General features: G+C 37.5%; 1 protein-coding gene across 2 annotated transcripts; it reads left to right on the top strand.

Moving 5' to 3' along the window:
* Positions 1 to 18,308: 18,308 nt before the first annotated feature.
* LOC114310078 (pyruvate, phosphate dikinase regulatory protein 2) lies at positions 18,309 to 25,717 on the top strand. 2 transcript variants are annotated; one of them, XM_082888168.1, is made up of 4 exons: positions 18,323 to 18,894; positions 21,797 to 22,436; positions 23,042 to 23,150; positions 25,373 to 25,717. In XM_082888168.1, the coding sequence occupies exons 1-3, from the start codon at positions 18,421 to 18,423 to the stop codon at positions 23,143 to 23,145; spliced, it is 1,218 nt and encodes a 405-aa protein (XP_082744294.1). In that variant the 5' UTR covers positions 18,323 to 18,420; the 3' UTR covers positions 23,146 to 23,150; positions 25,373 to 25,717. The 2 variants fall into 2 exon arrangements, with proteins under 2 accessions (XP_028111789.2, XP_082744294.1); XM_028255988.2 differs by lacking the exon at positions 25,373 to 25,717 and having other exon boundaries at positions 18,309 to 18,894; positions 23,042 to 23,451.
* Positions 25,718 to 25,958: the final 241 nt, after the last annotated feature.

Below are 25,958 nucleotides of genomic sequence, written 5' to 3'. Positions count from 1 at the left end.
GTTGAACACCTTGGAGCCACTTTCTTCAACCCCAAACCACATATTTGTGATGCACACACATGGGAGGACCCTAAACGTTCATGGCCGGCCACTATTTCCATTTGACCCTTTTTAACCCTTCCTAGAAATGGCTTGTTCTCTCTCCTGTTTTAGAATTTCCAAATTTGAACCACAGGGTTGAGATGAGAGGACCTGGGAGGCCACCTTTTTGTGGTGGCCGGCCACTATTCCAACTTGGTCTTTTTGACCCCTAGCCGGCCGGCTAGGGTAGGTGGCCGGCCGGCCACCTGCAGTCCCAAAACTTGGTCGGTCATGTTCCTCACACAGCACACTTTACAGCTGTATAGCTGTTTCCCCCAGAAAATATCCCAATCCGGGGGATATTTTGTGGGGGAAAACTTGCCTACTTTTCCTCCACCTTTTGCCTTCCTTTGCTCCCTCTTGTTTGTCCATATAACCAGCAGGCAACATTGAGTTTAGGGGTTAGAAAAATTGGTCTTCAAGCTTGGTATACAAAATCACCCTCCATCTCTCTTATTTCCTTGAAGAACCTCCAAGTCCTACACCACCACTTCTTCTACACCACCAACCCCCACCCTTCCATCCTCCATTCCAGAAGTTTGAAGGTGTTCTCCAAGGCCTAAGGAGCCACAAACTCAAGCCAAGAAGCAACAAAAGACTTGTCTTCAAGGGTGAGTACCATTTCCCCCTTTTTGAGCTTAATTTTGCAACATTTCTTAGCCATACATGCTTTTTGCTTTGAGCTCCGGCCCTAACTGAAAGTGGCCTTATTTTGAGCTCTTTTCCACTTTTTATTAAGGGCTCAACCCTGTTTGAGCCCCCCATCTTGCACTTGCTTCAATATCTTCCTTAAATGCTATTTCCTTGCATGCTTTGGCAACCCATTATGCTTCCATTTTTGGGCATTTTACAGAACTAAAAATAGTCTTATTTTGAGCCCCTCTTCAACATTAAAGAAGGACTCATCAGTGTTTGGGACTTCCATATGCCACTTCATGTTATATCCCCTCTTTGATCCCCATTTTTGCATGCTTTGGCAGCCTATCATGCTTCTGTTTTTGGTCATTTTACAGTACTTAAAATAGTCTTATTTTGGCCCATTCTACATGTTTTATTAAGGGTCTTTGCTTGTTTGGTGAATGTTTTATATACCTCATGTTATAGCCTCTTTTGAGCCTCATTTTGCATTGCATTTCTAGCATGTTTGTATACTGTTTTGGGGTTTTTACAGTTCTCTAAATATGCATATTTTTGGTCCCTCTTCAATGTTGTAGAAGGGAATTTTTCAGTTTGGGCTTTGCATATACCACTTGCCTCTTTGGCCACCTTTTGGCCCTTTTTCTTGCATAAGAGCTTAGCCATATCTATGTTTGTTTTTAGGGTTTTTACAGTTCTGTAAAGTAGCTTATTTTTGGCCCCTCTTCAATGTTGTTGAAGGGCCCTAACCTATTTGGAGTTAGCAGCTGTGAATTGCTTCATAATCTCATGTTTAGGGCCATTTTTGCATGCCATTGTTGCCCTATCTTTGCTTGCTGTTTGGCTATGATTTGTACTGTAAAAATGCTTATTTTGAGGCTGCCTTGCTTCTGTCTTTTCATCTCGTGTACCAATTATGCATGCTTTGTATAGCTGTAGTTCATTCTATGCACCTAATTTGCATTTCGGGAGAGATTCCATGCATCGGGTGTGTTTTCGCCTCATTTCGGGGCTGTTTTCCCCCACATTTCATTGCTGAAAATCCATTAACATGTTTGCATATCATTTTCCATGCATTTTGCATTGCGTATGCCATTGCCTCGGTTTGCGTGCCCGTGTGCACGCATTTCGAGGCACTTCATTTTCATCCATCGGCCTCTTATGTGAGTGTGGCTGAGGCTCTCTCATGTTAGTATAAGTCCATGTTGCATTCTATATGCCATTTTTGCCATATTGCATTGCATATGCCATTGCCTCGGTTTGCGTGCCCGTGTGCACGCATTTTGAGGCACTTCATTTTCATTCACCGGCATCCTATGTGAGTGTGGCTGAGGCTCTCTCATGTTGGTATAAGCCCATATCATGTTTTTATGTCATTTGCATTGCATATGCCATTGCCTCGGTTTGCGTGCCCGTGTGCACGCATTTCGAGGCACTTCATTTTCATCCATCGGCCTCTTATGTGAGTGTGGCTGAGGCTCTCTCATGTTAGTGTAAGCCCATATCACGTTTCCATGCCATTGCATTGCATATGCCATTACCTCGGTTTGCATGCCCGTGTGCACGCATTTCGAGGCACTGCATTTTTATCCATCGGCCTCTTATGTGAGTGTGGCTGGGGCTCTCTCATGCTAGTGTAAGTCCATGTTGCATTCTATATGCCATTTTAGCCATATTACATTGCGTATGCCATTGCCTCGGTTTGCGTGCCCGTGTGTACGCGTTTCGAGGCATTTCATTTTCATCCATCGGCCTCTTATGTGAGTGTGGCTGAGGCTCTCTCATGTTAGTGTAGGCCTATATCATATTTCCATGTCATTTCCATTGCATATGCATTTCCTCGGTTTGCGTGCCCGTGTGCACGCATTTCGAGACATCTCATTTTCATAGCATTGTGCATGCTAAGCTGTATCTTAGTTGCATTCATGCATGTCATGCATATTGCATTGTGTCCGGGATAGGAGTTAGCCCGGGCACGGGAAACGAGGTACGTTTCGTACTCCGAGTGACGGAACGTGTCTCAATTCCCAGTCACCGACACTCCGGATCACCCATGATGGAGTTAGGTTCTTGTTGTGTTTACACGTGCATTCATTCTATATTAAGTTGCACATTTTGACTCCTCTGCCATCATGCATCGATATGCGTGATTGGTGGCACGAGGATCGAGGCATGCATATATTTGTGAAAATACATTGCTATGCCCCTTTCCTGCTCTCTGTTGCAGCAAAATGAAGAATCAGTAACTTTTCGGAGTTTGGCACGCTTTCCAAGAATAACTGCTAAACAGAGGCTAATTGGGGCATTCCAGTGGATTTCCGCGCAAGACAACCCGGACATGCATCATCCATCAGAAGCAAGGCAGTCCCTGGCTTGCATGCCAGTTTTATTTATTTTCTTAGTTAATTTGTTAATTAATTAGGAATTTGTACATTTATTTGGACTGTAATATTTGGACTGTAATATTCTTTCATTTGTGACTGTATATTTATTCGGACCCTCTGCGCGAAGGCACAACTGTAATAAGTGTGCGTGTGTGTGTTGTATGTCTTCCAACCCCACGTCTTTCTCCCTTTTATTTACCTGCTTATGATGGTTAGATTAGGGCATGTTTAAATTAGCATACAGTATGACAGCATGTTTGCATCATTCATCTGTATTGCATGCACCGGGCTCGGCGCACCATGCTAACTGCATCGTACTTTCAATTCCAAATTGAATACATGTTAGTTGTAGCATTTCATATGCCATGTTTAGAATAGCCGAGCCTGCTATAGTTGCATTTTTGCATGTGTTGCATTAGGCATTTCTGTATATTTAGGATCATGCATGATTTCTAATAAACTTCTTTTTTTAGCTTGGAGTACTCGGTGAGTTTTATGCTTTAGCATCCTTGCATGCGTGTGAGTGACTGCCATGAATAGCATCCTTACCATGAGGCTAATTGCTTATGTGATATAACTGCCTGAATGCCTGTGGGTGAAGGTTGGGTTATTTGAATTGGAATAATTCATCAAATGTGTGTTTTAAGCCCACTAGATAGTGGCAAAATCATGTTTTCTAAGCCCACCCGAGGATGACAAATCCGCGTCTTAGCCTACTTGCGGGTAGCACCATCAAACCACTTTCAAATAAACAAACATGAAATGTTTTGTTCCAATTCAGGCAACTTGGTCTATACTTATATGTTGTGTGCATCACATAGTAACCTAGGCTAATAACCGGAATAAGGACACACAAAGTTTTCAAAAATAGATATCATGGTTAGTAGAGGCCGGTCTCTGACCGGGCGAGCGGGGGTGCTCACGAAGTGACCTTCCCCAATCGTACCCAAGTTCCCGAGCCGAGGCAACTTTGGTGATGACGGACACGTGGCCTTAGGCAAACGAGTCAGGGTTTCCTAAATTTCCCAAAAAAATAAAATATTTAGGTGGCGACTCTGTATCTGGCAAAGCAGTCCATGTTTGGCACTTCTTTCAAAAATTTGTTTTTCTCAAAACGATTTGCCGGATTTGGACTCTTTGGTTCAGACTTAGAACCGTGACAATTTGAGAGTCCTGAGCTGTAGTGACCCCAAAATGAACGGAACGGGAGCTCGTTCCTCCCGGGGCGTTCGGGGACATCTACAGGGTCGCAGATGTTATATTAGGAATGAAAATTACAAAAACATCTGACGAATATGCATTATCTCAATCTCATTATATTGAGAAAATTCTTGATAAATTTATCAAGGATGATATGAATTTAGCTAGAACATCTGTAGACATCGGTCTTTATTTATCAAAAAATAAAGGTGATGCAGTGTCTCAGTTAAAATACTCCCAAATCATTGGAAGCCTAATGTACCTAATGAATTATACTCGTCCTGATATAGCATATGCTATCAGTAAATTGAGTAAGTACACTAGTAATCCCGGAGAAGACTATTGGAAAGCGATCATTCGGGTTCTTAGATATCTAAGATTTACTCGTGATCATGGTTTGAACTTTACTCGATATCCAGCAGTACTCGAAGGTTATTGTGATGCAAATTGGATATCGGATACTAAAGATTCAAAATCTACTAGTGGATATGTCTTTACTCTGGGAGGCGCTGTTGTTTCTTAGAAATCCACGAAACAAATATGCATCGCACGATCCACAATAGAATCCGAGTTTATTGCTTTAGACAAAGCAGGAGAATGAGCAGAATGGCTTCGTCACTCTTTAGAAGACATTCCAATGTGGCCAAAACCTGTGCCAGCTATTTGCATTCATTGTGATAGTCAATCTGCAATAGGCAGGGCACAGAACCGTATGTATAACGGTAAGTCATGACATATTCGTCGTCGACATAATACTATAAGGCAATTGTTGTCAAATGGAATAATCTCAATAGATTATATAAAATCTAAAGAGAATATTGCGGATCCGTTAACAAAAGGTTTGACAAAAGAGCTAGTGTATAGTTCATCAAAGGAGATGGAATTAAAGCCTATTATATAAGAGTCATCATAATGGTAACCCTACTTATATGACTGGAGATCCCAAGAACTAAGTTCAAAGGGACAACTAAGTTATGTGTGGCTCGCCAAAAATCACCAAGGGATTAAAATCTCCCTACCCATTTTTATGGTAAGAGTGATATTTGCAACATATGTTGTCTGCAGGGATATAAGGATAAGCTTTGCTTTTAATGATTACTTATATCTTGATTGAGGCATAAAATCACGACGAGTATAAGGAGATACTCACAATAAGAATCACCTATATGAGTGTCGAACTGGGGCCGGTTCTATGAGAATAAAAAAGGCTAAATTCTCTAGAAAAAACACTCATGAAAACCAGGAGCGTTCAAGGCCAAAATGAACACAACAGTGAGAACCACGATATGTTGGAAGATATTTTGTGTGAAATCTATTATCTTGGCTTACACAAACGGATGAACAATTCAAGGCATCGTGTCCATTGGTTAGCTAGTAAGTCCGATAGGTTATCACTAGGGAAAGTTCAAGGCCGAAAGCTACCTATCCTGATGCAAGATATTTTCGACTTATACTCTTTCGATAAAGTCTGCATATTGTTGCATTTTCATTGTCATCAAATTCCATTTATGTCGTGGATTGTTGGAAATGGTTGGAAAATTCTAGGTAAAACAAGAATTTTTTCCTAAGTTTGGTCTATTTTTAAGGTGGGCCCCGTGCGTCGATTTTTGCGGGTCAAAGTGGTAACGCGTTCTATGCCGCGTTGTGATTCACGTGGTATATTTGGTTGCTCAAAACCATTACCGGGTGAATGGAAAATTGAAGCCAAAGTATGCTCCATGGAAATGGAGTTTTGATGAAAAATTCTTAAAGGTTTGAATAAGGCTTGTCCCACATTGATTTGGTGGGAAGTTTTGAATGGGTTTATAAGGCATGGGTTTGGAACTTGGGGTGTACCCCAAGAGATACCCAAGTGTTTTAGAGAGGGAGGTTATGGGCAAAATGGGCTAGACCCATTGGACCTAAAAATCACCACAAGCGCACGCGCCGCCGTCCGTCTGGTCAGTCGGGCGGGCTGGGCTGGGCTTGGGCGCGGGTGCGTGGTGTGAGGTTGGTCCAAACAGGTTTTATACCTGTTCAAACAGGTTGCACCTGTTTAATTCAAAATCTGCAGCCACCAATACATCTATAAATAGACTAGTTCCCCATTTGGATTTCTACTCCAATTTTCGTCCATCTTTTACTGCAAATCATCTCTGCATTTTGCTGCATTTATTCCATTATTTTTATGTTAGAAAGAGTGTATACACTAAGTGTGTTCGAAGAACAAATAAATTGTAGTGTTACATTTATTTGTTATTGATCATTTCATCCTGGGAGATAGGCGTCCATATTCTAAGAGCACCGAGGAGAGGACGAATCTGTCTTAAGGACACAGTGTCAAACACTGGACTTGATCAGATTATTATTCGAAGAAATTAATCAAGTAAGTTGTTTAATTTATTATTCTGTTTCATTTGTTTATTAAATCAGATTTTAATTTTATTTTTGTAACAAAATAAAATCTGTTTTTATTTATTTAATTTTATTTCTAGTTTGATTTTTGTAATCAAACAATTTTCTCTCATTTCCTTTATTTTGTTATATATTCTGTTTGTTGTTAAGTAAACAAACAGAATTAATTAATTATAGTGAAGATTGTCCAACATTTATTTCGGGACGTTACAATACCAAAGGAGAAAATACTCACTATGGTTAAACGAAAATGCTTTACTCGTCTTACGGGTGCTTGATGTGTAGACCGTTGTCTCCAATCCACTTAAGCTCTTTCTTTCTTTTTAGCACTTTAGTGCTCTGTTTGTGAGTATTTGCTTATGTTTTTTTCTTCTTCTTTTTTTAAATTTTTTTTAAAGCACTTTGGTGTTGCGGTTTTTGTTTAAAACTTGGTTGCGCTTCGCTTGCACTTCAGTGATGGATCCAATTGCAAATACTTTACACACTTAGCAACACTAAAATATAAAATCCTAAACTAAAAATTAAAATATGAATGTATCTGTAAATTACTTAATTTGCCAGAAGTCCCCGGCAACGACGCCAAAATTTGATGGGTCGTTTCACACACCAAATATAAATACTAAAATATACTAAATTCTTTTAGAATAATGGCAAGTCCAGGTATCGATCCAGAGGGACAAATGGGAAATTAAACTAATTTAATTCTTAAATTTCTAAATTAATTTTGATAAAAATATTGAGGGATATTATGACTAAACGAGAATTAAATGAAATTGAGAAATTAAATTGACAATTAAACGTAGGGTTTGAGATATTGATTTTTGAAAAAAATTTAGGGCAAAGAATTCACCACTAACCACATAAATAAGACTTAACAATAGTCACCAATTGCACTCCAGTTTGAACTACCCCATATTTCAGAACTACAAGTTTGAAACATTGATTAAGAGGATAGTTATGTTCAATGTACATGCATGAGTCATCTCAAGTAGCATGAGGCGTTTGCTCTAAACTATGGTAGCAACACGACCCGTCTCTCGTAGCATAACTCGTCTTACACTTTGAACACAAACACATAAAAAACAAATGTATGGAAATCATTAAACAATCACAGAGAATAAAATACTTGAAGAGATGAAAAGAAAAATCATTATGAACTTCTAAAACATCTATACATTTATTCAAACCATTTCACAATCAAAGTCTAACAAAAATCCCTTTACATGGCTAGGGTTTCATCAAAACCTTAGAAAAGAAGAGCTTAGCCACTTATGGAGAAGTAGGAAGAGGTGAAGGAAGAAGAAGCCACCATGGGAGACATTCTTCAAGCTTCAAGTTCTTTTGTTTCAAATCCTAGTCTCTCTTTTCCTTTTCTCTGAAATATTTTTGAACCTAGTTTCAGCCACTTTTTCTTCTTTTTATTCCCAACAGAAGAGCCTTAAAATTTCATGCACGCAACCCTAGGTGGGCCGCTCAAGCGCCCATATGGGTCACTCTAGTGGTGATGGGTCGCACATGTGGTGAAGCTTGGCTGCACATGCGATGAGGTGGCAGGTCAGGATTTTTTGCTTCTTGCACGGAGAATCTGTTTTCATGCAATTTTTGCTTGAATTTGCGTGTTGCTTGCTAAATATGCCCAAGTGTATAAAACACATCATCTCCACCAAATAAATAACATTGAAAGACTAAAAATGTAACTTAGGTGGTCTCAATGTGGTACCTTTCGACCTACATTAGTTATTTTCTAACTTTACATTATTGAAGTTGTTTTGACTATTTGTTGCTACTTTAATATTGGATGTATTGGATAGTCATGAATTATGATGGATGGTTTGGATGGCGTTTTGTTATTTTTTTTTATCCCTTGTAATTTTATTTTTTTGGCATTGAAATTTACTTAAACCTTATGGAGGTGAGAACATTTAGATTTTGTTTCACCCCTAGGATTTGGATGATAAAATATTGATTGGGATTTAGTCCTAATTTAATATTTAATTGTCCAAATTTTGGGGCATGATAGAAAACCAAACTGAAACAAGGAAGACAAACTCTCTTTATCTTTCCTCGTTCGATTGGATCAATTTGGTTTCACTCTTGGTTTTGTTTGATCCAGAGCAGGCGAACACAGATATGTTCCATCAGATCTGTTCTCTAGCAGCAAACAATGGGGGAGAAGAGATGTAGATTTGCGTTGAGTCCGTAAGTTAGATTCACGCCGTATGAATCTTCGATCTTCGGTAACGGATCTTGTAAGGTGAGGTATCATCCTTGTGAACTCAGGTTATATTACCTTCAATCTCTCTGCTTGTGTTTAGACTTGTTTGTGAACTCTAGTGTCTCTGTTTGTGAATTCTGGTATCTCTTTAATTACACTATTGGGATTGGACTTGTTTGTGTCAATATTAGGGTTGGTCTTGTTCTTGGTTTATGATTTGGAGAAGTCAAGAACAGGGAGATATACAGAGAAACTTCGGGTATGGAATGGAGGAAAGAGTAGTGTTATACAGGATGAAAAAAGATTCTGAAAGGGTAGCATTAGTGGAGGTTGTAACGCAGTTCTGAGAAGGAAAGAGGGTAGCAATATTGGTGTCCTAAATGATGGATTGTTCACTATTTTTGTGGATGACATTCCTGAATCAATGTGTCCAAAGAGCTTGTACATCCTATTCAACAAATTTGAGGTAGTGAAGGATGTGTTCATCCCGGCAAAGAGAATGACAGTAACAGGTACAAGATTCGACTTCATTAGATTTGATTGTTCGGTAGCAAAAAATTTGGTTGTTCAAAAGGCAAATGGTTTGTGGGTTGAGGATAAGGAGCTTAAAGTTAAAAATGCAGTGTTCACCAAGCCTCAATTAAAACAGCACAGGCCGGAGTCAAGTAAACCTTTGAAGATAGATTTACAAAGGCAGTCTATGCAAGATTTAACAGTGGTTGGAGGTCAAAAATCTTATGTTGAAGCAGTAAAAATTAAAGCTACTGATAGGAAGGATTATTTAGTGGCAAAAGCTTTTGAGTTAGATAATGAATGGCTCTCTGTGAGTTTGATAGTGAAGCTCAAAAACTTTTTCTCTTTTTCGGCATTTAGAGATGAATTATGCAAGAAAGGTTTGGGTGAGATATTAGTCAAAAGATGAGAAGGTAGAAGTGCAGTCCTAACCTTCAACTCATCACAGGCTATGAAGGAAGGATATGACCAGTTGAGGGGGTGGATTTATGATTGGTGTGTTTCAGTAACAGAATGAAGAAAAGAGGTAAATCTCGATCAGGAGAGATGTGTTTGGCTATGCTGTTATGGAGTTCCATTTAACTTATGGAATGCTAACACATTCAAAAGCATTGGTAGCTTACGGGGTGAGGTAATCCAATTTGTTGAAGTTAACAATACATATTCTCTTGAGTATGGCAAGGTCAGATTGATAACAAATAGCATGAAGTCTATAAATACGGTGATAAGTTTGGAGTACAAAGGAAACATATATCTTGTTAGGATATGTGAAACCTTTGATTTTCATGAAGATGTAGCACTCAAATTTAGTGCAAGAAAAGATCAAATCTCTGTCAGTTTTGAGACAAAAAATGGTGCTTTCCTCAAATTCAAACAAATCAAATGAGTCATCATCAACTAGCAATCAATGTGTGAAGAGAAATGGTTTTTATGGAGGATCTGTGCTAAACTTGGTGCAAATGAAACCTCTTAATTTAAGGAATGTGCATGGCCCACAACATAAATGTGGGCGTGTTCATTCATTATTTTGGAGGCCCAAATCTACTACTGTAGATCTTGGAGTTCCAATTGGAAAAAATAAGATTGTGCAAGTATCCTATGAGCTAAGTTCACTTTTCTCTCTTGGTCCAAAAGGAGTAGTAGAAGGGGTTGACGTTGCTGAAAGTCTTCTATTCCGATAGTGAGTAGCAATTCGATCAATATTGAGGAATCTTCTAAGAGGCATGAGGGTGGAGGTGTTCATAAGGCCTCATATCCCAACAATGCAAGTCAAAGGAATAAAGAAAGGAAAAAGAAGTTACTGAAAACATCAATGGTACTTCCAAAATTCAAGAGATGGGGTATTGGTTTGAGGTGATTGTTTGTTATGAGGGTTCAAATTGGAAGGGGGTTTTGTTTGGTATGAGGTGTAGATGGACTATTACGATCGATGTTTTGAGTGTTGGGGGTGGTTATTATTTCCTTTGCTTTTTGTTTGTTTGATTGGTTTCTCTCTAGCCATGGTGTAGTGCTAGTAAGTGATTGGCTTGCTTTCCGGTCTCAACCTAGTTGAAATCGTCTAGTTTGCTTTGATGCTTTGGCACTCGCCTCCCTTTATTGAAGTTCATCTTTGTATTCTGTACATCTGATTTTCATCAATAAATTTTCTTTTGGTGATCAAAAAAAAAAAAAGAAAAAAAAAAGTGATGTTTAGTTATGACCTATTGTGATCTTTTTATTTATAACTGAAAGTGGTTTGATTATGTTAGTTATGATCATTATATTGGCTATGAACAAAAAAGCCTTTAATTATACTTGAAATGGTATTTAGTTATAACCTATTGTGATCTTTTTATTTATAACTGAAAGTGGTTTGATTATGACATAAACTAGTATCAATGCCACAAAATATCGTAACTTGCATATGGCACGCTTTTTTTGTGGATGTGTATTGTAGAATCTGCCACAAAATATCGTAACTTGCATATGGCACGCTTTTTTTGTGGATGTGTATTGTAGAATCTGCCGAAAAAAGTTTGTCACATTTTTAAGTTGAGTTTGCATTTATGAATTTAAAATGAATGAATTTTGTATAACTTATTCAATGAGTATGATCTTCAGTTTAGTGTAATATTTTAAATCTAGATTTCAAGAATGCAATTTGAGAGTTTTAGATTAATAGATTTAAGATAACTTAGTTAACATATTTTCTCCAAAATAAATAAACAAAAAATAAATAAATTAGGACATACTTATTTGACGGATAATGCTGTACATAGGTACATTTTTTACTTTCTTTTTCTAATAGTATACACCAAGGTGGTGCCTACTTTAATAACAACTACACATAAGACCCATTAATTGCTTAGAAATTCGTTTATGTATAAAAATTTCGTTTAACTACACTATAATTAAACAAAAATGCTACGTATTAAAAAAAAAAAATATTCAAGAAAGTATTAAAAAGTTGAATATATGGTGTAAATTTAAATTTTGTGTGGTGCAAATCAAGATGAATCTGATTCATATATTTTAAACTTCAAATAATTTTCTAGATATTTTTCGAGAGTAAATGTTGTACTTCACAATTTTCAATATATATTTTGCGTATTTAAATTATCATTATTATTTTTTGTTGCTATTTCTCCTAACTTAAAATCTTCCTTGATTGTATTCAGCTCGACCATGGAACAGTTTGCCAGAACAGTTTCAGGCCTAGCACAAAAGCTTGCTGAAATCTTGGCTGAGAAAATGGGTCACAAATCCACAATTTTACAAATTTCAAAGAAAATTGTTTGCCAAATACTTCCTATCTCCGAATGAATAGATACCCACCATGTCCAATATCTTCAGAGGTCTTTGGATTGATGTTTTTGCAATAAATATACTATATTAAAGAATTGTTGTTGTTGTTGTTGTTGTTGTTGTTGTTGTTGTTGTTTTTTTTTTTTTTTTTTTTTTTTTTGTGAAGGGACTAAAATACCCTTCTTTATTTCTTTAATAGAATACATTTTTAACAAATTAATGTATCTAAAAAATTATCTTTTTATCGGCTTTTCTAACTCATTCATCATACACCGTATGTTTTGTTAACGACCATATATATATATATATATATCACTATTTTATAAACTAGTATTTTCCTTTTTAAATAATATTTTCTAAAATTAAATTAAATTATTTATATATACCTATATATAAATTATTTTTAGAAATATGTTGCAATGTATGGATTACAAAAAAATAATATATATTTATGTATACATATACATAGAACTATTTAAAAATATATTATGAAATATGCAGTGCAATTTTCATTCTGTTAAACTATGAAAGTGTAGTTTAAATATGTATATATATGATACTTTTGTACTTAATTTTAATATAATAAAAAAATATTCATTTTAATATTAAAAATAATGATTAAATTGGAGAAAAAAAATCATTTAAAATTAAAGAATGATTCTAATTATTTATTTGATAATCTTAACATTATCGTTCTATAAAAGTGTTATTTAAACAAATATATATAATAATTTTATTTCAATTAATTATTTGTATTTTAATAATCTTAGCCCTACCGTGCTATAAATGTGTAACTAAAATAAATATATAATAATTTTATATGATATTAAATTATAACAAAGTAAAATAAACACTCAGGGTGCTTTGGGAAGATGGTAAAAAGTTGGTTTTGACTTTTTACCAAGCTTTTTGGCTTTTTTGGAAAGTGATTTGGGAAGTTGGTAAAAAACTACTTTTTTACTTTTTTTGTATAATATTTATTTATGGTGTCACATCACATTAAAATGACCAAAACATCCCACCAAACTTAGGAAATTTACTTCTCAACCCATGTAGTTTTTTGAACAATTATGTAATTTCATGGAGGGCAATTACATAATTTAACCATCTGCGTTTTTGTCCCTTCCCAAATCAACCTACTTGCTTTTTTATGCTGCTAGTTGCTTTTTTGGAATGCTGCAAAATGCGGCTTCTTCCTCACTTTCCAAATAGCCACTCAATTCGACATTAATAATAATAGTTAAATTGTAAAAAAAAATAATAACATACAATTAAAAGTGATTTTAATTATTTATTTTATTCAGTTGGAAATATTATTAAAAAAAAAAAGTAGGAATGGTAGTTATAAATAACTTTATTTTAAAAAATTAAATATAAGTATGTTGCGGTTAGATTAAAAAAAATAGATAGATTAATTATATTGAGTGTTGATTTTTCTTTAATATCTATTTTAAAACTATTTATTAGGAAAGTGTTTTTAAATTATATATATGAAAAATTAGTATTTCTCAAATAGAATTCATATAAAATTGATTATTATAATTGAAATTGAGTTTGTGTAGAACGTTATATGTAAATAAAAAAGACATGGTGATGTGGTTCTCTTCGGAAAAAATTAAGACCTTATAATATGTCACATAAGTATGAGAAAAATACTACTTTTCATAATATATATAAAAGGGTCAAACTTTCTCAAAAAGCTAAAACAAGGGTTCAAAAGGTTCAAGCTTCCTCAAGAAGCTAAAACAAATGGTGCAAATCCTCCATACACGTGTATGGAGGGCAGGGTTAATTGTGGATGCCAGCTGCACCAGCTGGCATAAAATATCTACATAAAGCAGATGAATAGGGTTCGGCCACCAAAAATGGCTGATCGACCAACACAAGTGCCGGCCGACCAAATATAGTGCCGACCGGCCAACACTCTTGGCCGGTGGCAATAAAAAGGGGCCGATGGCCTCATGCCATGGCCGGTGGGTTGAGGGGATGGCAAACAAGCCACCCTCTTCCCTTAGAAGCAAAAACACAAGTGTTTGGTCCATGAGCAAGCAAAAAACAGATAAGTTGAGAGATCTTGAGGCAAGACGCATAGCCGAGACCTCCGAGAACTCAAAACGAACATGAGCATGGATGATCATCGAGTGTTCAAACGATGGCATCCAAGGCTTGAGGACGGTAAAAAATGGGGTGTCTACAAAGGGCATCTCGGCGGCCTTCTCAGCCGCAAGCTCAGCGTCAATTTCTTGCAAAGTTTGATCAAGGCTCTTGTCGGCAATGGACACGTCCGATATCGTCTTTTGAGGCACAGCATCCTTGGGAACCTCCTCAACCTCATCATCCTGAGTCAAGTCCAAGACTTGCTCATTTTGAGTAGGCAACTTGGCCCCAGCAGCTTCCTTGGGCTTCCTCAGCAAAACCTCCTCCTCAGATTCAGAGTCATCATCAGATTGAGTTGGAGTTTGAGGGAATAGCAGAGGAAGGACATCAGCATTCCTGAGGGGGGAGTCCTCAGGGACATCAAGCCTTTTCAGCAAGGTCATCCAGCCAAGGGTGAAATCCTTGTTGCATGCCTGCTTCACTTGCTTTTCATAGTCCGCCGTGACATCGGCCACGCCTTCGTTGTAGCCCTTTTCATCGGCTGCCTTGACTTCGGCCTCTTTGGTGGCCAGAGCGTCTTGTAGTTCTTTTTGGGCCTGGGCCGTTTTCTCCTCGGCATCCTTCTTTTCGGCCTCAAGCACCTTTTTGATGGCCTCAGCAGAGTCCGCATTTTCTTCGGCGTCGTTTTGAGCTTTGATGGCAGCTTCGCCCTGGTCTTCCAACTTTTTCATTTTTGATTGCAAACTTTTGTTGGCCTTTTGAAGACTGGAGACCTCCCTCTTCATTTCGGCCAGCTTCTCCCGATTCTTGAAAGATTGTACTGAGAAAGAATGGGCATGCTGGATGGCCTGAAAGTAAACAGAACAAAAGTTGTTAGATAAAATTACAAGCATGGAATGAACAGAAAGAAAGAAAAAGTTGCTAGATAAAGATACTTACTTGAACGGAGCGTTGAAGTATCAGGGCGTAGTTTTCATATTCGCTTAACTCGGCGTTTCGGTCGAGATCGCCGGGAAGAAGCAAAGCGGTACTGAGGGCTACACCGACGTTAATGTCGTCAGCGTTGTCGCTAGCCTTGACTGGCTTATCTTCCAAAGTAATTTGAGAGACCCAAGGGGCATCGCGCTTTGAAGACCCCGAGGTAGTTGTAGCGGATGACCTTGATCTCTTTGATCAGGTAGACTCGGATGGTTGTTCCTCGGCAGGCCTCTTCTCCACGACAGATTGGGATTTATCACTCTCAGCCAGTTTTGAAATCGGCAGGGTGTCCTCAGTATCAATCTGAGTCACCTTTGCCTTTGGCTGAGCCTTTTTGATTCTTTTTTGCTTTGGTGGAGGCTGGGTTTGCGTTGGCTGAGCGTCAACGTTAGAAGGGATGCTGGCTAAGAGGTCTTTTGCAATTGCTTTCTAGCGATCCATCTCGGCAGGAAAAACAGTTCGTCGCCGACGTTGGCCCTGGGATATTGGGATCAGATAAGGAGCCGAGGTTGACGGTCTCAGCTGGATCAGAGGTTGATCCTTGGTCTGTCCGAGATGTGGACGCGACTTGTGGAGTTGTGGCAGAAGGTGGGGAAAGGCTTTTCTTCTTCTTTTTTGGGACGTCAGGGAGCGCCGACTTATAAGTGGGGATGAAGTTAAAAAGTAGAGGGGCCTTCCGCTTGTGGACTGGCAAATTCAGTAGTCTCTTCAAGTCCTGACGGAAGCCCTTTGGTGGCTGAGGAAGAGCTGCAAGAAAAACAGAAATTAGAAACAAATAGAGTATCGAAGACTTTGAAACAAACAAGTAATATGAACACAGGGCTCTTATCATTGCCCTCTACAAAAACTGATCGAGGAAAATGATAGAGATGGAGGTCCTCGACTGGAGCGAATTCCCAGTTCCCCGAGGTAATGAAGTAATCATCTCTAGCTCCCTTGTTAGAGTCTAGGAGGTCGGCTACGATTTTGTATTCTGTGGATCTCGGCTTAAGGTAGTAAATATAGCCCGTATCTTTTTTGAGGCCACACATGGTATAACAATATTGGATGTCGGTTAAGGTTATCCTAGCATTTTCTTGTTTCGCTAAGGCAATTATACCGTTAATAACTCGATAGGAATTGATGGCAAGTTGCATAGGGTTCAACTTATAGTAATGAAGTATTTCACGAAAAAGGGTGTTCAGTGGGAACCGAAGTCCGCACTCAATAAAGGCCACTACAGGGAAGGGCATAGAATCAGTGGTGGGCATGATGGAGTCGTCATCCCCAGTCAACCTCAGATGGACATCGACAGGGATGGAAAACTCTCACCTAAAATATTCTAATTTTGTCAGGGTGTCTACCCTATGTTTCTACATACCCATGACACCGGTTTAAATGGAGGTATCAGATTTCGGGAAGAAGTATTTTTTGAGGGTTTAAAGGACCTTGGCTAAAAACCTAAAAATATACTATGGTAAAGGTTTGTATGGATCTAGAAGAAATTCATTTCAGGTTTTTTTAAAACTTTTTGGGTTCTATTAACAAATCCCAAAACCTAGATCTAAGGAAACGAAGATTGAATACACGGATTTGGAAAACAGAAAAACAGAAAAACAAGGATGCGTTTCAGAATCAAGAATGGTGATGGAGCCATCAAGAAATCAAAAGTTTGCACAGATGTATTAGGCCAAGAACAGTGGCAGAAATCAACATGTGTGTGAACAGTGTATTTTCAAGAAGATGATTTGGGTAAACACAGAATCATGAAACAAACATGTTCAAATATATGGTAGAAAGATGAAATATCAAAAATATGGACAAGATTGCAAAGACAGCAGGTAAAACAGTAACGTTCAACAAGAAATTGAAGGAACAGTGACTTACTAGAACAAAGGAAGCCGGTGTTGAGTTCACCCAAGTCAGGCGAACGACAGCAACGGAAAAGAGTAGCAAGAGTCTCGCCGGAGGAGGTGAGCAACAGTGATGGCAGAACTTGAAAGCTTGAAACAATGGAAGATTTGAAAAAACTAAGGAGAAAGAAAGCTTCAGAAGCGACAAAAAGTGAAGAGACGAAAATGAGGGATATTGGTTTTGTCCAAAAACGTGAAAGGGTGGCAAAAAGAAATTGATGAGCCTAGAAAAATGGATTTGTCAGGCGGCACACGCATGCGCGAGACGGCTTACAGGCGCGTCACAAGTACGATCCAGTAAGAGAAGGACACGTCGCTGAAACAGTTGAATTGTGATGCATGACAGCTCATATGCGTGAAGGAGATCTTGGAAACTTTTAAACCTTAAAGAGACATGTCGGCTTATAATGATGATCTCGGCAGAAGCCGATATACTGATAGGAAGTACCAATGTAGGTTCCATCACCTCAGAATACCGAGATAATAGAACCTAGGGGGCAAATGTGGGGATATATTTTCTGAGTACCAATACGTGGCCAAGGTGACGCCGGCGTGTCAGCCGAGGTGCCGCGTGTCCTGGTCATGACGCTGAGGTTATCTCGGTTAGGCCGAGCTTATCTCCGAAGATATCAGAATCCGAGATAAGTGGATAAAGGACAAGAGTCCTAGAATGAAGAAGGACTTTAACATGGATAAGGATAACACTCTTATGGAGTTTAACTTTATCTCTTGGAGAGTCCAGGATAAGCACTGAGCAGAAGTCCATTGAAGGTAGGTTTCTATGGGGACTCGGAGTAAGTTAACTATAAAAGAAAGGCACTCCGTTGGGTCTAAGGTACGCAATTTATATTCTGAACAGTGAGTTTAGTATTATTGATTATCTTTGAGAAATATACTGACTTGATCGTCAGAGTGGCCCCGGGTGGAAGAACCACCGCCGGAATCTTCTCTTTCTGTTGTAGGTTAGTCAGGTGTTATCTATTCTGCCAGTTCTCTCCAGCTGATTAGTGAGTTGGCAGTGTGATCGAAAAATCACTCTCACACACACATATATATATATATATATATATTCTTTTCAATTATCTCTTTATTCTGTCTTACTTATTTTTATTTTTCTTTTTCTTTTCTTTTAATATAAATTATAAATAAGAAGATATGAAAAAAAATTCCATTTCAGTGGCCATTTCTAGGGTCAAAATTTTCCGAGTAGCCAAACAGTTTCAGAAAATCAAGAAAAAAATTTCCGATGTTTCCTTCTGCGACTTTAAGCCTCTCCAACCACCTTACTACTTCGGCCTCGGCCATACCCGAACCTAAGCCCAAACCTACACAACCCTCCTCTCTCTCTACCCAAACCAACGAAGCCACCTCCGACCCTGAGTCCGAACCACAGCTCCGAAAACTCAAGGTCAGTCCCCAACTGAACCGCTGGTCCAGGGCTCGAGCCATACGGTCCACCCGGAAATTGGACCGCCAGGTCCACCGTACAGCGACCGCGTTGGAGGTGAACAGGTCGGTTTACTCGGAGGGGAGAGAATCGCCGGAATCTCCTCCGGCAGCCGTGGGCGGCGGAGAGGAGATGGTGGGGGCGAAGTCGATATATATGGTGTCAGACGGCACTGGGTGGACGGCGGAGCACTCTGTGCAAGCGGCGCTAGGGCAGTTCGATCATTGCTTGGTGGATAGGGCTTGTCCTGTAAATACCCACATGTTCTCAGGGGTAATTATGTCTTTTTACTTTGCTTTTATTACTTTGGATTGGGTGGTTGAAATTGTTATTTGTTAAGCTTGGTAGCTCTGTATGTTTCATTAGAATAATTAAACTCCCTTAGAGATAGCATTTGCCATTAATATAAGAAAAATGTTTTTTCCTCCTAATTTCAGCCCCCTAATCCCCTGAATGAGATAGGAGAGAAAGATAAGAGAGAAAGAGAAGAGAGGGGAAGAGGAGGAGCCCGCCGTCGCCTCCGCCCGATCGTCGCCCTCCGTCGCTCGTCGCAGCAGCCCTGCTCGTCGCAGCTCCGCCTCCGCCTCCGCCTCCGCCTCCGCCCTCCACCTCCGCCCCGCCTCCTCCTCCAGCCCGATTTTGTTGGCCGCCTCCCCTCCAGTTCTTCTTCTTCCTCCTCCTCCTCCTCCTCTTCTTTCCTTCTCTTCCTCTGATTCTTTTCTTCTTAAAAAAAAAAAAAAAAAAATTCAAAAACGACATCGTTTTTGAATTCGGGAGATTCGGGGGCTGTCTTTCGAGCTACGTAGCACTTCTCTTAATATAATTTGACAATGAATAGTAGTAAATTATCAAATTATAATAATGGTGCTTCAATGGTTAGATGCCATTTTGGTAAATCTCGACCAACTTTGTAGAGTCATCCGGCCAGTCGTTCTGTGTTCTGTGTGCGTAGCATTGCTGTTGCTGAAATCATCTGAAATATGAACAAAAAATGGAGGCAGGGAGGTTTTGGCTGACTTGGCACATACGGTTGTTGCCAAAGCTTGTGTCAAATTTGGCACAAGTTTTGGCATTTGCCAAATTTAGCAGATTCCATATTCATCTATTGAGTACCACTTTTCATCTTTAGCTGCCAAATTATAGCATTGGCAGGTCCAATGCCAAACCATTGAAGATGCTCTTAGGCCATGTTTGGTTAACTATAATGAAGAGGAATTGAATAATTATTCGATCAAAAAGTTTATTATTATGTTCGGTTAAACTAAAATAATAATGACAAATACATTATAAATGAAATCTTCTTTCACCGGTTGAAAGGAATGGTCATTCCATTAAAAAAAAAAAAAAAAGCTTTAGGTTGTGTTTGATTGAGGAATTTGGGAAGGAATTTGGAAAAAAAAAATAAAAAGATAGGTGAAATGTGAATAAAATATACCTATATTTTACCTAGTTTGATGCACTTTTTTCCTTTTCTTTTTCCTTTTCCGTTTTCTTTTCCTTTCCAAATCCCTCACCAAATCCTCTAACCAAACACAACATGCAGAATGAACTAAATACAACATAAGGCCTCGTTTGTTTTTAGAAGTAGAATAGAGGGGATTCATAGTGAGAGGATTGATAGTGAAGAGATTAAGTAAAATTGTATTTGTTTTTATGATAGTTGTTGATGTAGGGATCATTAAATTATTTTTATATAAAATAATAAAATAAATTAAAAAATACAAAAATATTAAGCATTAATGTTAAAAAAAAAAATGCTCAACATGTAAAAAATAAAAAAATAGAAAAAAGTAAAACAAATAAAACAATGATTTTTACTTAACAAAAAATTAAATATTAATGTTTAAAAAAAATGCTCAACATGTTAAAAAAAAAAAAAAAAAAAAAAAAGTAGTTATATTACCACCTCCACCTCCTCCATTCCAATTCTCTTCCAAGGCCCAACATAATACCAAGGATTAGGAGTTCCCTCCCCATCTCTCAAAACAAATATAACATATAGTGGATTCACTTCTATCTTAATCTCAATTCCAACTCTAACTCTCTAAACAAATGGGAGTAATGCTACAATGACAATAGCACTGCAATATACACAGGCAGTGGGATCCATTTAACCAATATTATGTTTTATAAGTATGATGATAAGCATAATAATATGATATAGAAATGTAATAAGTCTATCATTATTACCACAGTAAGTAGGGATGTGACTTATTTAAGAACAAAACAAGTAGATAGGCATAGGCCCATACTAATGAAAATTATATCATATTCCTATAGATGATTCCTACCCAAACCAAAGGATTGATTTGCATTGACACAAGCATATATTACTAATGATTGGTTACCATTAATTTTTTTTTTTCTTCCTATCATCCAAACATAGGCTTACAACTATTTATTGCAAATTTTTTGTTTGTGCTATGTTTGAATTGGGCTTGTTTGGCATAATTTCAGAAATTAGTTTTATGATGTGAGATGTGTTTTGTGAAAATTTTGAGAATATTGTTTTTTGGTCATTTTAATATCATTCACTAAATTTTTTTACTTTTTATTTTAAAAAAAAGAAACTAAAAACAACATTAAAGTGTCTTATGTTTATTGGTTCTTTGCAACTCAATATTCTGAAAACAGTTTTCACGAACAATGAAAGAAACAAGTTAGCTATGCTTTTATGTGGAGTTGAATACTTGTGATGACAGACATTTCATTGGCACAATGTTAATCCTTAATGGTGTACCAAGGTTAGAAACTCAATCTTGATTGAGGTTGATTGCTATATTTGGTAAGATTGGTAAAGTGGTGCCTTTGGGGTTTTGGAAAATGAAGAATTTTGATCTTCTAGAGCTTCACTAAAAATAGAAAATAAAATAAAAGAGTGGGATTGGGCTGTTGTTCAACACTTGTTACTATACTTCATTTTCCAGTGTGCCAAACAATGCAAGGAAAGTCTTCAATCCATAATCTTATCCTGGGATATTATTATGAGAAAACCACTCTGATTTCAGATTACATTGAATCACATCATTCATTATTCTAAAAATCATAGAATGGAAATGGACTAGATTGCTGTGACAATGTAACTTCTTGATTACTATATGTTTTTATCCATTTACCAGACTAGTTTTTATGTATTTCATCAAAACCTTGTACTCATTTCGCTATCATTTGTCAGATTGGTGATGTGGAGCAACTAATGGAGATTGTAAAGCAAGCAGCTAGAGAAGGTGCAATGCTGGCGTATACTCTAGCTGACCCTTCCTTGGCTCAATCTGCCAAACAAGCCTGCAAGATATGGGATATACCATCAACTGATATACTGGGCCCAATTACCGAGGCAATTGCTACTCATCTAGGTGTCTCGCCTTCTGGCCTCCCTCGTGGAGCACCGGGCCGGACTTCCCATCTTACAGAAGAATATTTCCGACGGATTGATGCTATTGAATTTACCATCAAGCAAGATGATGGGGCCTTACCTCAAAACCTCCACAAGGCGGACTTCATTCTTGCTGGTGTCTCTCGTACTGGAAAAACACCACTATCAACTTATTTGGCTCACGAAGGATACAAAGTGGCAAATGTCCCAATTGTAATGGGTGTTCAGGTGCCAAAGACTCTTTTTGAAGTAGATCCGGAGAAGGTTTTTTGTTTGACTATAAATCCTGTTGTACTCCAAACAATTAGAAGAGCTCGAGCAAAGAACTTGGGCTTCAGCGATGAAGTGTGGAGTAACTATTCGGAGATGGACTATGTGAGAGAGGAATTAGAATATGCCAGCAGGATTTTCGCGCAGAATCCTATTTGGCCGGTGATTGGTGAGTATACATAGAAGTTTCATACATTTTCCTAGTTTTTAATGAATCTTTTTAAATCTCTGTAACCCTAGTCACAGGAATGTCTAGTTCACGTCTAGAAATTCACATCAATGAACTATGTTACATGGACTCGGGTATGAGTTTCGGGCACGGGTGCATGTTCAAGTGTCAGACCATCCTAAATGTAAATCCTAGGATATTGACATATGTATCCAAAAGTTGGTATGGCTACAGGGGACATGTCCTGAACAATGATTATGTTGTATATTGTATAATATTCTTAGCTAAGATGATGTAAATTATTTAGTGATGTTATTGAAATTAAGCAGGATTTAGGAAAAATATGAAATTTCTAATTTCTGATTCATGTGAGAAGGATGAAATAGCAAATGTGATCCTTTTCTTCTTCAAACATCATATGAAATTAGAGAACACAAGTTTCTAAATTGGGTATGGGTGTCGGATACATATCTCACATACTATGAGAGAAATAGAAGAGTCCATGTAACACTAACTAGAGAGAAGAACAAATGATAATGGAAGTTTGTTTGTGTAATGAGGTAGTTGTTCAAACAATCTTTGTCACATTGTTACTGTGGTTGCAGAGGTCACTGGAAAGGCAATTGAAGAGACAGCAGCAGTTATATTGAGGCTTTACAACGATCGGAAGACCAAATGTGTGATGCCAAGAATTTCAAAGTGCTATTAGAAATGGTAAGTTCTTTTTTCTCAACCATTCTTGGATGGGATGCTAATACTGAAGAGAGCCAATCTCTCAACTATATGAATAAGATAGTTGTGAGTCTGGAGTTAGCTGCAGATACTTGTTACTGCTCCCTCAGGTGAAATAAAGCGAAAAAAACTGAGGATTTTAAGTGTTATAATATTATACCCATGTTAATGCTATAGGTCAATTACTTAATGGTGTGTGGAAATTCATGCCAAAATTAAGGCATACCTTCTTGTAACTAAGTTTTGAGTATTTAATTAAGTTGAGAGAACTTTTGTTGGCCTATTGAACTAGTGTTGCTATGATTCTACTGCTTGATTCATATTTCTCACATGTGGAATGGTGGTATTTAACGATATTTGATGGAATTGGCATTTTAAAATTGAATTTGATATGCCTTGAATGAATAGAATTTAAAATGGGATTTGAAATAATAATAATACTAATAATAAAAAGGGAAATGATGCCGGACAGCACTGTAAGAGCTGTTCTGGGGCAGTGAAAGTACCCGTGAACAGTGTTTAGGCTGTTTAAAATGCAGAAAATAAAAGAGGGAAAGAAGGAGAAGAAGAAGATAAGTCTAGGAATCACTCCTAGAACTCCTTAGGCATCACACCTAGGGTTTGATTGTATCACACAATCCATAAAGAAGCTTTAAAAGCTCTAAAATTCTCTGAAATATCAAGTCTATCTAATTAAAAGCATTACATGGCTTTATATAGAACTAAGAAACTTCCTAAACCAATTAGAACCAAAAAAGGAAGCTACTATAATAGTTTAGACTTCCAAAACTAATTTAAGACCAAATAAGAAACATAAATAAAATTTAATCAAATAACTTGACCCACAAGACAACCCATGGGCAACCCGTGTAACCCATGTCTAGAAATTATGAAATTACTAAAATACCCTAAACTAAAATAATAATAAGAATAAAACATGACTCATAAGCCTAAAACATAACTAGCCACGGTCCCAAATGAGGTGCTCATCATCCAATGCATGCCAAATCAAAGCTTGGGCCTTAGAGGCATCTCTTCCTCGTCTCTTGTACACCTTAAGAGGCTGCTGCCACTTGCCTCCATCAGGAAACCTTTTGAAATCCCATGGAAAATGACTCTTCAGTAGAAAGAAATTTTGCATGAAACTTCAGTAGGAGGTTCACTCTTGTCAGATTCTACTGAGATCAAATGGCTCATTTCTTCTAGTGTAGCTCTCTGTGGTGCTATATCTCCTGGTGGTTTTGATCCCTTTATTTAGGATATATCTAAAACCATCTCTTCTTGTCTTTTCTTCTTTTTCCATTCCTTTATTTTATTTTTTATTTATTTATTCAAATCTATCATCTAAGTCCATTTAAATGACCAAGCCGACCTCACTGCATAATTTAAAGAAGTATAAATTACACTTTCTGCACTCTAACGGTCATTAGAATCACACTTTGGTCCTTCATTTTCTATTTGTAACAATCAAGTCCGTAGATTGCAACCCTTGTTTCAATGTAGTTCTCTCCTGCCACTCACTGTTTAAAAAATTGACAGGAAGTGCTTATGTGAGCACATTTTAAGGGAATTTAAAGAGAGAAAATTGCACCTTCCGCCCTTCAAATTTCATTTGAAATTGAATTTTGTTTTTCATGTTTCAATTTTCACTCTAATCTAAATTGTTGGGTTATGAGAGGATTACATTGAATCTTGAGTTGAAATTTAATAATTTAATGGGGGGACAAAGGTAAAATTCAGGAGAAGGTTGGAGAGTGAAAAGTGTTATTTACCCTTCAAAGAAAAACCTTTTGAGTTGTTCTTGAGTGTTTTCTGAATTTTCGAAACAAAAAAAAAAAAAATGAAAACAATGTTTGTTTTTGAGCCAGTCATAGTTTTTGTCTCTGAAAACACAAAAATAAAAATGATTTCACAAGCAGTCTCTGCCTAGATAGTTCAACAACCCATATATTCTATCATAAGGCCTCATGAAGTGCCTTGCACATGATTATAGTCATGATTTTTGTTTCTGAAAACATACAAAATAGACTTGCATTGACATGAACTTTGTTTCACAAGCAGCCTATTCCTAGGTAGTTCAGCAACCCATATTTTCTATCAGAGAAACACAAGACCTTGAAAAGTGCCTTGCACATGGATGAACTTTATTATCTGCTTATGTCTCATTGTTGTGCTCTAACCTTTTGCTTACTATCACATGAAAGACACATACAACAATAAGGGGGTTGGGGTTTGGATACAAAAAGAGAAGCTGAATTTAAAGGCATGGGAGTGCAGAAGTACCTTTCTGATCCTCCATTAAAGCTGTGCAGAGAGAGATACACAAACTACCACAACAGGTTACTAAAACACATCATGTGTTGTGATATCTTCCATTCATATATTAAAAGAGAAATTGTAAATCAATGGCATTATTTTTGGTACAACACACAGAAAGGACCTTTACCATGCAAGCAAAAAATTTGTACCACCATGAAAATGCAAATTTTTTTTGCTGTCCCATTGATTTGTAATTTTCCTTATATTAAATGAAGATTCCTTCTTTGTTATAGTGCTCTCTTTGCTTGTCTTCATCTCAAAATCATATAGTTTGTATCCTCCACAAGGGAAAATCTGCCCAAATTTGCAGCTCTGCTAATGGAAGTCATATATGTTTTTAGGGTTTAATTACATTTAGCACCCCTTGACTTTAACCATTTATTTATTTATTTATTTTTTAAATTGTCACAATTGAAAATGGAGCATGCAAAGTGAAATTTTGATGAAAATGCCGAAGGTGAAAATAACCAA

Source organism: Camellia sinensis, chromosome 9 (assembly GCF_055761805.1).
Source record: "Camellia sinensis isolate YWXY chromosome 9, ASM5576180v1, whole genome shotgun sequence".
Lineage (NCBI taxonomy): Eukaryota > Viridiplantae > Streptophyta > Magnoliopsida > Ericales > Theaceae > Camellia > Camellia sinensis.
The sequence above is the reverse complement of the archived record's forward strand: the minus strand, read 5'-3'. Positions and strand labels throughout refer to the sequence as shown.

Bases quoted from the DNA above. Each gene is read 5' to 3' on its own strand.
- LOC114310078 (XM_082888168.1), top strand. From the start codon at position 18,421: ATGTTTCCTTCTGCGACTTTAAGCCTCTCCAACCACCTTACTACTTCG. The intron at 18,895-21,796 runs GTAATTATGTCT...ATCATTTGTCAG, and splicing joins ATACCCACATGTTCTCAGGG to ATTGGTGATGTGGAGCAACT. The intron at 22,437-23,041 runs GTGAGTATACAT...CTGTGGTTGCAG, and splicing joins TCCTATTTGGCCGGTGATTG to AGGTCACTGGAAAGGCAATT.